The sequence below is a fragment of the Athene noctua genome, chromosome 1, assembly GCF_965140245.1.
Source record: "Athene noctua chromosome 1, bAthNoc1.hap1.1, whole genome shotgun sequence".
Lineage (NCBI taxonomy): Eukaryota > Metazoa > Chordata > Aves > Strigiformes > Strigidae > Athene > Athene noctua.
This window is the reverse complement of record NC_134037.1, coordinates 143984155-143996319: the sequence shown is the minus strand read 5'-3', so window position 1 is coordinate 143996319 and position 12165 is coordinate 143984155. Positions and strand designations below refer to the sequence as shown.

Genomic DNA, 12165 nt, shown 5'->3' with positions numbered 1-12165 from the left:
TCCCTTTAAATTAAAGGCGTCAATTTTGAACGTAATCACAATTCCTGAAGTAACTGTATGTTACGTGCTTACCCTGGTGAGGAGCAGAGGAAGTCAAACAGAAACGTAAGCTCCCCTACGCTAAATTTAGCTGCGGGAAAGTGTAAAAAATGGTGGCGGGCAGGTGCAGGGGGGGATTTTCTCTCCTTCCTTCTCCACCCCGACCTGCAGTGACGGGTGACCCTTCCTCCGCCCCCTCTGGAGATGGCGGGGGGGGGGGGGGGGGGGGGGGCCGCTCGCGTCTGGCCGCGGTGCTGCGGCGCCACCTGCTGCGCGGCGGCGGGAGCGCGGCGGCCGTGCCCGTCGGGATTTCCTCGGGGGGGGTGAAGACCCCCGTGGGGAGGCTTGGACGTGCCCTCAGCCTGGCAGGAGGCGCCTGGAGGTCATTACGTTGCTGGTCGAGATTTGTGGAAGCAGCCAGCGTCCTCCGGGGGGGGGGGGGGGGGGGTAGGGGTGCGGTGTAGATGGATGGATGGATGGATGGATGGATGGATGGATGGAGAGATGGAGGGAGGGAGGGATGGGTGAGTTAGGGTCAGGGATCGGGACAAAACTCCCTGTAGCTCTCCCTGCAGTCTGTCTCTGTTAGCAGGTAGCGGTGGAGATCATGCCACGCCTGAGCACTGCTCAAGGCACTCTGCAAAACCGCAGTGTCAGACCCCTGAGCTGAAGTACCCCTGGGGACTAAAAGACCCGAGACGATAAAATAACCCCTCTTCTACAGCTATTCTACAGACAGTCATCCTCATCTAACGACAAGGAAGAAGTCCTGGCTCTCTACATCCCTCAGAATATCTCTATCCAGCTTTTTTTCTTTTTTTCTGATTGTTTTTTAATAACAAAGAGCTGCCTTCTTTTTCAGTGACTGATAGTATGACAAAAGTTAAACTACTTTGCTTCTACAAACCCATACAGACAAGAAACACTCAGATTAATATTGAACCTTCCATGCATGCAAAGTGTATAGTTTTGGAGGAAGGAAAGTGTTTTCTTTTCAGCACAGATGGATCTTAGTGATCACCTCTTAGTGATGGATTTAGAACTGCTTGTACTCTAAGGTAAATAATGCAACAAAGTATTTTAAAAAGGTCAGTCAGATGATTCTTTCCAGCAAGTCATTCATTCATCTAAAGTCCCGGTAAATACAGTGGTCTGAACCCTGACACTCATTGACCAGTGTTTAGCAGTAAATAAAGCAAATCCCATTCCTAAATCAGAATACCAATTTTAAGCCTGACGTGATTGAGTTTTAGTTGATTTGCATTAATTACAGGAATACCATTGTGGTAACAATACGTTTTCAAACAAGCTTGGAGGGACAGTTTCTTGGCTGGCTGAAGGTAATGGAAGACCACACTACTGCCAAAAGCAGTGCTCCTGCTGTAGCGCTCGTGCCCTGCGTTAGTGATAGTGCAGTGCTGACCTGGCTGTGAACTGTGCAGCCGGCTGAGGTGAACCCACCCTGGGCTCGGTCATTTATTTCAAAGGCACAGCACTTCCAAAAGGACTGGCATTGTCCATTGTCTTTAGGGTCCTTTTTCATTTCAGTCCTTAAGATTCTGGTCCACAGGTGACTTGTACATGGGCCCAAAATTGACTCTTTCTTGTGATTTCACCAACAGCAGCTGGGTCTTCTTTGCGAACACTTCCACCAGGCCCGCACTGTGCCCTCTCATTTCACCAACTCCGTGATCCTGTGCTGCAACCCTGTGACGAGAGATGCAGACTATTTTCTTTCCGTGTAAGGTGCTGATTATTTTTTGTTTGGTTTCGCTGTTGATAGAACATTATATATCGGGTCATATTTGTCAATCTTTGCATAGTAAAAATAATAATTGTAAGAACAGCTCATGTAGGTATCAAAAAGCTTGTGTTAAGCCAACGTTTCCCTTGTAATCATGGTGTACATATGGCAGAGCTGTCTCTGTACAGTTAGTAAAACAAAAGGCTTCAACTGCTCTTCAGGCAGCCTGGCGGAGTGATGTGTTAATCTGCTCCCGTTAACAAGACAGCAAATTCCCAGTTGGTCACCCAATTCAAATTAAGCACATGTAATCTCACAGTGACACTCACAACGGTACTAACGTAATGCATACATAGAGATAGACGATGAAGTAACTGTCCTCAGGAGTGCTCAGCTTCCAACATTAATGCCATTTAAGGCTCTCTGAATTTTAATATGGGTCATTAGCACCAAACTCCTGTAATCACTGTTTTAAAGACAGAGCCTTTTAATCGTGTCAGTCTTCTGCCAGCTGCACAAGGCGTGTAGGCCATGTCACAGGTTTTCCAGTTCGTGGCAGGATGGGGGAGTGCCATCAGACTCCACCATGGAGGTGTACTTTATCGGAGGTGGTGGTGGCTTGAAAGATGGAGGTCTGTTCATACTGAAACAGAAGAGAAAAAACACGCTATCACACAAAAGCCGAATAAAAGACTGTTGTAAAACATTCACAGGAGGAGGTAGATGGACTCTAAGTCATTATAAGAGCACCTGACATTTGCTCTTACATACTGTGACTTCCCTGTTTCTGTTCTATAGCCTCAGCACACCTCCTGGTATTCATTTGGCGTTCTCAGCTCCCACCTCACAGTTTTATTCATGCTTTAAAAGAACAGATCATGGTCCTGGTGAACCATTCAAAACCCTTGCAGAGTTCTTTTGCTCACACTGCTCTCTGAAGGTATATTTAAAGTCCAATAACTTTTTTTTTTTTTTTTGGTCAATTTATAGGCCAAGATAAAGAAAGGTCCTGTCCCAAATCTGTGAAAAAAATCAATCCCATTTTTACCTTCGATATATAGGATTTGCAGTCATGTTTCAAAAGGTTTTTTTATAACCACAAATGATTCATTATCACCATAATTTTTCAAACATTTTAGTTATGTTAGTAAGATTAAAAATAATAGGCTCTTAGATACTGCTTTCATCAATAGATCTCCAAGTGCTTTATTAGGGAATTAAACTTTGGTAATAATTACAAATTCAGTGCTTCTTTGACTGGGATTAAGTTTCAGGTAGTCTATTTTCACATACATTATTCACAACTCAAATAGAGTTGCCCTAAAAGTACAATTTCATTAAAACATGTCCTCAAGTAACCATGCAAAATGAGAGAGCAAAAGCAGCTGTCAGGGAGGCTAATAGAAGTGGCGGGCTCTGGGGAAAAAAATTGACTTGTATTCTTCCCTCACACCCTGAAGCTGCACCAGAGCTCTTTTTTTAAAGTTTATTTTATAGATAACCCATGGAACATATGAAAGGATGGAGAACACTGCACATTTCATACTGCTGTATGAAAAAAGTAGCATTAGTGATACGTGTACTTAAAGGCCTCATGCCCCATGTGTAGTGTCAAATGAAAACGTGTAAACCCAAACAGCCGGGTTAGAGTTTATGCTGTCCTCTGTGCCACCCCTCCCACCCCTGTGGTTCCCGTCCCTAATACTTACATCTCTTTCTGGTACTGACACCATTTCCTGATGCCTAAAGCTATTAGAAAGCTGCAGAAGAGGAGCAGGACGGCTACCACTGTTGGCCAGGGGAAGCGACTGGCTTTTGTGTTCCTCGTGACACCTGGAAAGGACACACGACGCAGAGCTCAGCCCAACGTCCTCAGAGAGAAGGGAAATTTGGGCTTGCTGCCTGTGGCTGGCTGCTTGCCCCAGGCACAGTACTGGTGACAGCGTGGCCCCGGACCAACACCACACTGCCAGGTTCCCAGGCTGAGGATCCCAAACTCTGAGCACTGCAGCTCTGATTTACGGACGTAACCCCCTTTTGTTCTGACAGGGTTTGTGGGCTGATTTCATCCACCCATCAGTTCACATGACAAGATTATTCACACACAGCCTGGCAAGCGTTTCATGCAAAAACCATTGGTTTTCTTTGTTCCTCTGTGAGCTTCTACAAGAAGAGGAAGCATGTCACAGTGCAGCTGGGCACATCTGCCCACCCCAGCCCTCCTTCCCACCACCTTGTTTTTCATGCTGCTGACACAAACCCTGCTGAAACATTTGGCCAGGGGACCAGATGCCTTTTGGGGTGGGTTCTCATTGGCAGTGCAGCATCCCTGCCTTGCCCTGGCTGCCTCTTCTCACCATGGTGCTGGGATTCCCCCGCTGCTCCCTTCTGCACAGCCATCTTTGGGGGTGCTGACAGCTGAAAGAGGTGCCCTCAGGGTCCTGGCTATGGGGGAGAAGGAGAGGAGGTGCACGGTGCTCCTCCAGCCGCCACGGAAGGTGCAGAAGTGGGCTGGGTGCCAGAGAGAGCTGGAGCACAACAGTCACTGGGCGATACCACCTCAGTGTCACCTCCCATTGTGCTGGGTCATGACCATTTGCCAGGCTGGTCATACTGGTATGTCACCCAGCTGGGGTCTGAGCCACAGTGGCAGGTGGTGCTGTGGCCAGGCACCAAGTCCACCACTCTGTGTGAGACTTGAGTGGCCCCTGGGGCACAGGAGCGTGTGACCAGTCAAATTTTGCTGCCGGAAGAAAACATGCACTGGGGCATTGCTTGCCCATGCAAGGAGAAGGTAGGAATGCCACAAGCACGTGACAACCCACAGTGTGGGGACACAGCAGCCGTGACTCCTCTTTTCATCACTTTCCTTTTTTGAAATCCCCTGGTCAGATGTACACAATGCTCCAAGTTTTGTGCTTCTCTGCATTTCTTGATGTGCTGGGTTTGTGTGGCGGGGTTTTTTGTAGCAGGGAGGGAGCTACAGACGTGGCTTCCTGTGAGAAACTCCCTGAAGCTCCCCCAGCTCCAAGGTGGAGCAACATCTGGCCAAGGCTGAGCCAGTTAGTGGTGGTGACTGTGCCTCTGTGATAACATATTTAAGAAGGGAAACCTGAGAGGGGGCTGGGACTTGAGAGGAGGCATTACAAGAAGGACATCTGTGAGAACACTGAGGTCAGTGGAAGAAAGGACAAGGAAGGGGGGGGAGGTATGCTGGAGCAGAGACCCCACCCTGTATCCCATGGTGAGACATCAGGGCCACCCTCCTGCCACCCATGGGGGTCACTGGAGGAACAGAAGTTCACCTGTGGCCTGTGGAGGACCCCCAAGACTCTATGGGAAGAAGAAGCTCTTGCTGTTGCAGTTCAGCGCTGGGAGGATTGCAACACATGGGAGTGACCCACGCCAGAGCATCTTGAGAAGAATGCATCCTGTGGGGAGGACCCACGACAGAGAAAGTTTGTGGAGGACTGCCTTCTGTGAGAGGGACGCCGCATGGAGCAGAGGGAGGAATGCAGAAGAGTGCTTCCCCCCGACCTTGGAGAAAGAAATGGTGGGAATGACTGCACCCCCCCATCCCCTGCCCCTGTGCTGCTGGGGGGGAGAAGGTAGAGATGTGGGAACAAAACTGAGCCCAGAAAGAAGGGAGGGGACAGGTGTTTTTAAGATATAGTAACACTTCCCACTGTCCCATTCTGTCTGTTAAGTGTTGTTGTCATTAGCATTTTGAATTACAGTGATCTTTTTCTTCCCCTAACAAGCCTGTCTTTTGCCTGTGACCATAATGGGTGAGACACTCCTCCCTATCCTCAACTCCATTCCTGAGCATTTTGATTCATTTTTTCTCCTTCCCAGCACTGGGGGAGGAGGGGTGAGTGAATGGCTGCATGGTGCTCAGCTGCTTTCTGGGCTCAAACCACTATACTTACTGCAAGGGCACGCTGAAAGAAAAGGATTTGTAGGATAATGTCTCACCAGTACTATTGAACAAACTGTTGGTAGTAAATAAATCTTTTCCTCTGGTAACTGAAATTGGCTGGTCTGCGATGCTGAAGGACAGGTTACCTAAAAAGATATGGGCACAGAACATATTTTGTAACTTTTTTTTTTTGTTTTAAAATGAAGATTTTGTTTCAAATCCACTGCTATTCACCCTGCTGAAGACTGGAAATAAAATTCCAGAATTAGGGTGTCAAAATTCACTTGGCCAGATGCCTACATTTTTGACCTACAACCCAGTGTTAGACAACAAAAAAATGTGCTTTTATCAAATTGAAGAATATTAGGAGAAAGAAAGAGTATTAGAAAACACCTATTAAGATGTTCCTGCAAGCCAGCATTGAGCTGCACAGCAGTCTGGGAGGATGATAAGCTTTTTACCTCTTTGATGATAATGGAAAAGCTAAAGATATTAAGTGGCTTAACAGCAACACAAAGAATCTGACTCTGCTGTGACTGAGTGAAACCTCAGTCTCCTCTGTCAAGTACTGTGTCTGAACCACAAAAATCATCTTTCATCTGTTTGTAGACAGATATTTTACCTTTTGTAATACAGCTAAGCTATCTGTGTTTAAGATCAGTGCTGCCTAAGGATACATTCCTGTTTTTTCTAGCCATCTCCATGTTCATGTCTTCCAAAATAACAGCTAAAATACGCAACTAGACGATGGCACAGTGTTTCCAGAACTGCCACAGCACTTACGATGTGCCAGGGTTGTATTCTCAGAGGAGCGTGTGGCGTTCCTGAAGCTTTGCGGGGATTCAGTGATGGAATCCTTCAAACCTGTACAAAGAGAAATAGTATCCATCAATTAATTATTTTACAAGCCTGTACATGACTTCTTCATTAGGCTCAACTGTGGCTATTTTATACCCTTCACTTTTCTCTGATGCAAACAACAAATGAAATAACAGAGATACCTGAAAATCTCAATTATAATTGCTGATTTATAAATCCAACAAAAAAAGCGCCACTGTTTAAATGATGTAAATGAGTAACCAGACAGAGCCAGGAATATCTCTTTCATGTGAGCTGCTGGTTCTGATTGAAACTGAGTACTCAGGTATGTATGTGTATGTGTGTATGTATTAAAAAGCCCTATGAAAATCAGTCTGATTTTAGGGCACTTCAAAAATTTACTGAGAGTTTTGGACATTCATTCAGTTCAGTTCTTCTTTTCTCCTTGTTATTATTAGGTGTTTGATTTTATGGGGGTACGCATGGTAGATATGGTGGTTTTTAAAGTTATGTATAAAATAGGAAATGCACTTAGAGATCCCATAGCACCGTGCTCTACACAGCACGCTGATGAACATTACTTATTATTATTTCCATAACGACTTGAGTTAGATCCTCCAAGGATTGAAGTGATAATTGTAATCCCTGTTGTCTGAGCCGGGTGGCCCTGGGAGGGCACAGGAACACACGTTGGTATGCCTCGGCGGGCGTACTGGTGCCCATGTGCTCTGAAATTGCCCTCAATTACAGCTGCCAGACTGAGGACCCTTCAAGGCCATGCCTCAGCTGGTGGTACTCCTGTAGGGAAGCTGACAGACGTGTGGCGTGTGGTACAGCCTGCAAATAGCAGTGTAATTCAGCACGCTTTTAGCAAAGATTGCAACCAGCAAGCTGTGCAAGAGCAGGATTGTGGGGCATTAAACGTTGTCACAAGGGTTTGGTCTAAATGCGTGGTTGTGGGTTATACGCAGGTAAGCAAGCACTGGAATGCTGCCAAAAATATATTCAGAAAATGGAAAGGGGCTGCTACATTTATGCTTCATCCAAAAGATGACGGCCATACAAATGCGAAAGTATGTTGACAGGTCCTGCCTCTTCTGAAAGCACAAAGACAAACCAAGACATTAGAAAAGAAAGTCACTTCTGGTTTTCTGCTGCTGAGCAGGGATTTTGTAAAGGGAAATATCTATGAAAAATTGTCCAGCTTCAGGATTTTTTTTTATTGATTTATTGATCTTTAATATGGCTGCCTTTCAATGTTCTATTAGCCAACCTCTATTGCCCCACATTATCTCATTATTTCATTGCTGCTCTGTGATTTTATTTCGTTTCTCCAGTAATTTGTTTCATTTATAAACTAGGCTCAGTACTCACTACATTTGCCTAGCAGCTCTCTCAGTTTTAATATTATTAAATTAAATACATCTAATAAAACCAGGATACTCACACATTTTTTCGTTCCTCTTTTGCCACTGCAAATCCTTGATGGCTTGGAAGACTCAAGCCTTTTTCTTCTAACTCAAGTGCAACTCAACAGGGGAATTGCTTCCCTGAAGTGCTGAAAAGCTGGTACACATTACATCACCCAACTTTTGGTCTCTGCTCAGACACAACTTTTCCATGTTTAGTAACAATTTTTGCATGGTGATTTGATGACTATCAACTAGCAGCTGAGAATAAGCACTGCAGACAAATGTTTGTGGCAAAGGCATCACAAACTGAGGACCACACAGAGCCAAGTACCTGCTGCTGTACATTTGCAAGATACTCCAGATCACTGTAGATTTGCAACCCAACATTTGCTAAATTGGTGCTACATTTGGACTTTGCAGCACCCGCCCGTAACTGGCTTCATAACTCCCCTGTTACAGTCCTACAAAGCAAAAGAGATGCAACTTCTACTCACGTGCTGTTGTCAAACTGTCACTGAATGCTGCGGCGCTGGTATAGCTTTTTGTCTCTGCAGTAGAAATCAGCTCTCCTGCTGAAAAACATACAAGCTTGTAAAAATTGCTGTAGAGGACCATATAATTTGTTTTTACTTTTCCCCTCTTCCTCCCCTGAGGTCAAACAGTTGTAATTTACTACTTGAGATGCTGGCTTCCCTCAGACAAGCACCTCACAGCTCTGTGTCTGGTTTGAAAGTCTGTTTCAAGCTAGAAACTCAAGAGGAGTTTGGTGAGATGGATGAATAAACTTTGACAAAACATATGGGGCATTTAAGCACGTATTTTTGGATTTCACTTGAATTTCAGCTAAAACTTAACAGTTCCAAGTGCACTGACTTGTTTCATCCTGAAGCCAGTAGAGTGATGAACAAATGTACATAGATTAGAATTTAGACAGTTTCACCAGCTCCAATGAGACAAAACTGTTTTCCCAACCAGCAAAAAGAAGTTTTGAAGAAGTTGGTGTATGGGAGTCACAACTGCGATGCCTGGTGCCAAATGCCAACTTATTCAACATTTTCCTTCAGTCTTTTTTTTTAAGTGTTAAGTATTCTAAAGCTCAACTAGCTATTTATCTAATATTTAAACACAGACAGATGGTGGTTAGTAAGTAGACCTCTATTTTCCCCAAGAGGACTATTTCACATTTACTAAAAAGAGTCCATCTTTCCTACCACCTGTCTCCTTTTTTTGAAAAAGTATCGTTAAGCCATCTGAACAAACCTGAGAAGGTGAAATGCAGCTGTAACCCGGCACTCAAACCTGAGCATCTCTGGGCTCAGAGATGGAGTTATTGTGGAAGCTAAGCAAAGGCTGCAGTTTTAACAGCCTTGGTTTTGTCTCCCCTCCTCCTTCTCCTGCCTATATTTGTGCACTCTTCTCTCATATCAATATCCATCTGGCTCTTGGATTTTCGTTAAAAACTTGCAAAATAACAGGAACTGAACTAAACCAAACCCCTTTTTACAATGGCAGACTTGGACTTGGTGTCCTGACTTGGCTACAGCCCAAAGGGTCTGCTCAAGAATCTGATGGTGGCACCAGTGTGAGAACCAGCAGTGGATCAGAGAGGAAAAGCAGTAACCCAAGGTCTGCACACCACGACTGCCACGCACCAGGGGTGTTGGTTAAAAGGAAGTTCTTTCCTGGGCTATTTACAGAAGAGAAATGTCTCAGCTCCAGCTTATGCTATGACTTTGACCTCGTACCTCTTCAACCAGTGAAGATGTAAAATCCGGTAAGGAGAATCCTCTCTGTTCACATTGTTTATTTATAGCCTCTGTCTAGAAATTGTTGAGACAGAAGGGCTTTCAGTCCACTTGGATGAGCGCTTTGCTGCCCCGCTGTCAGCCGGGCTGGGCAAGTGTCTGTGCTTTGGGGAAGGGAAAGGCAGCATGAAAAGCAGCAAACTTTAATTTCAGTGTGGCTGCAAACTGTGTTCCTGCCCCGGCATAATTTCATCTAGTCTCTTCATGCCCTGGGGCTTTCCACTGAGTGATCCAGTTCCTAAACAGCACTCTGCTGGGGCAGGAAGAAGCCTTGTGTCCATCATCTTCTTCCCGTATTACCCCACACACTGCCTGTCGCATTACTCACATCTCTGGGTAAATACTGCTATAGCCTAATGTAGGTTACTTTAACTGAAGGTTGCAGGATTGAATTACACAGCTTGAGGAGGACGTTCAGGCTTGTGAAAGTTAGTCTCTTGCAATCAATCTTTTTTTTTTCGTTTGAGAGAACAAGGCTGCCACAAATACCAAGAGCCAAATCCACTCTTGCTGGCTGCTGCCTCAGCAGAGGACGATTTCTGAGCCAAAGCTTTAGTGCTGCTATGGAGGGGAAAATGGTGTTTGACAACGACTTGCCTCTTCCTCTTGCTGCCTGCGCTGCTGTCTCACATGTGCTATTTTGCCTCCAAAATGGGAGTATGTGCCATGCCTGTGTTTATTCAGGCTGCGTGGCAGCAAGCACACACCTTGCTGCTGGTGAGGGCAGCCCCAACACCTTCTAACTGCTGCTTAAAACCAGCTTGTCCTACAGGGATCGAGAGCTGGACTTCAAAATGGGAAGAGACTTTAGAGAAAAAAATGTTTGCACGCACGCTGTGCTGCAAGAAAATGCACTCTGCCGGGACTGGCAGGCATCAACCCTTTATTTTGGGATCAGAAGGCAGGGGGTGCACAGCTCCACCTGCTCTCTATTGAGGCTGCTGCCGTGCTGTTGAGTGCGTGCCAGCTGCTGGTGCACGTACCCCTCCCCGGGGAAGCGAGGTTGAACCCTTCCAAACAAGTTACCCTGCCCTCCACTGGCCTCGGTGTCACAAGCCCGGAGAAGAAATCACTGAGTTGAGTCATCTGCTGTAAACATTTTGTTTATTGGTGCTTTGTCTTTGTAGTCCTGTGCTCCAATGTTTAGGTTGCAATTTTTCTAGTTCTAATGTCATTCTATTTGTGTATGATATTTAATTAAAGAGATAAAAAGGATAAGTATTGTAAAAATATATACTCAATGCCTGTTCGCTTGCTGAAATTAATGCATCTATCCTGAACGGAGCATTAAATAGATAAAAACAAGACAGCATTTTTCTTGTATATTTTTGAACTGTGGACTTAGTGTATAATGCACTAGGAAAAGGCCTTCAGTGGACATTAAACTGCTTGCTACAAAAATTGCAAGATGGTTATTGTGCTTATGTATCTTTCTCCTAGGTTCTCCAAGCAACAGATAAAGCATTTTCGCTGAATTGATTACCTTGTGTCGTGGAAACAGGAGCCAAGCTTGCTTGACTTGTGAAATCCAGAGAGGCCAAAGATGTTGACTGGTGCTCTAAAGACAAACAGATTATATAGCATCACATTCAGTCGATAGCATCTTTTAAAAATAGTATTAATGAATGATAAAACAACCTGGATCAAAGAGCTTGCAGTAGCTCTTGGGTAAATGCAGACTCTGCAGCAGGAATCCCACTGTTGGAGTTAGGGTTAAACGCCTAAAACACATCCCACAAATTCAAGGGGCACTCAGAGACAGCTGACATTATTAATGCTGACCCTTTCATGTAGGCTAGCTCTGTGCATTATTTATTTGTTTTCATACACAGGGTTCAGTTCAACTGCTGTGGGGTGGGGTTATGCACTTGATGGTGGTCCCCTGCCTCGCCAGGGCCTCGCCAGAAATGGTCCTGACAACATGCATCAGCTGTATAAACCTAGGAGATCTCCTACTTTTACAGGTTTTCTCTCAGTTGCTGAAGGTGGTTCTATAGCTATCCATATGCATGCTCTGGTAAAGCAGTGTTATTTACCTTATATCATTAATGACTGAGAATGATGCATTACTATTGGGTCAAGGAAAAGTGGTGGGCTTAACTTTTGTATCACATGCACCTTCCTGTCATAATAGGACAAACTTATTCATAGTTGTGTAGGGGTTTTTATTCCATTTTGTAAAAAGGCATAAGAATAATATGTGATATTCAACATGCCATTCTACATGCTGTCCCAACGTGACAGTCTGAGCAGGGTTTGTGTCAGATCTCTTCTTAGGTAACTTCATAGCTCACAGATTCCCGCTGAACAGCACACAGGTACCGTCAGTACTAGAACACACTGACCTTTCCCTGGCATGCCTCCGGCTCTGTATATATGACATTTAGGCAGTGGTCAAGCAGAGATCCTACATGTTGACTGAAAATA

General features: G+C 45.1%; 1 protein-coding gene across 1 annotated transcript in view; it reads right to left on the bottom strand.

Annotated features, from left to right (window-relative positions):
• Positions 1-2317: 2317 nt before the first annotated feature.
• The window catches only part of CD96 (CD96 molecule), a 30517-nt gene continuing 20669 nt past the window's right edge, over positions 2318-12165 (bottom strand). Inside the window, exons 10-15 of the mRNA XM_074900501.1 lie at positions 11222-11296; positions 8428-8505; positions 6486-6566; positions 5759-5848; positions 3493-3616; positions 2318-2426 (exon numbers count right to left, since the gene is read on the bottom strand). Coding sequence (XP_074756602.1) covers positions 2318-2426; positions 3493-3616; positions 5759-5848; positions 6486-6566; positions 8428-8505; positions 11222-11296 — 557 coding nt within the window. The remainder of the gene's footprint in view (positions 2427-3492; positions 3617-5758; positions 5849-6485; positions 6567-8427; positions 8506-11221; positions 11297-12165) is intronic.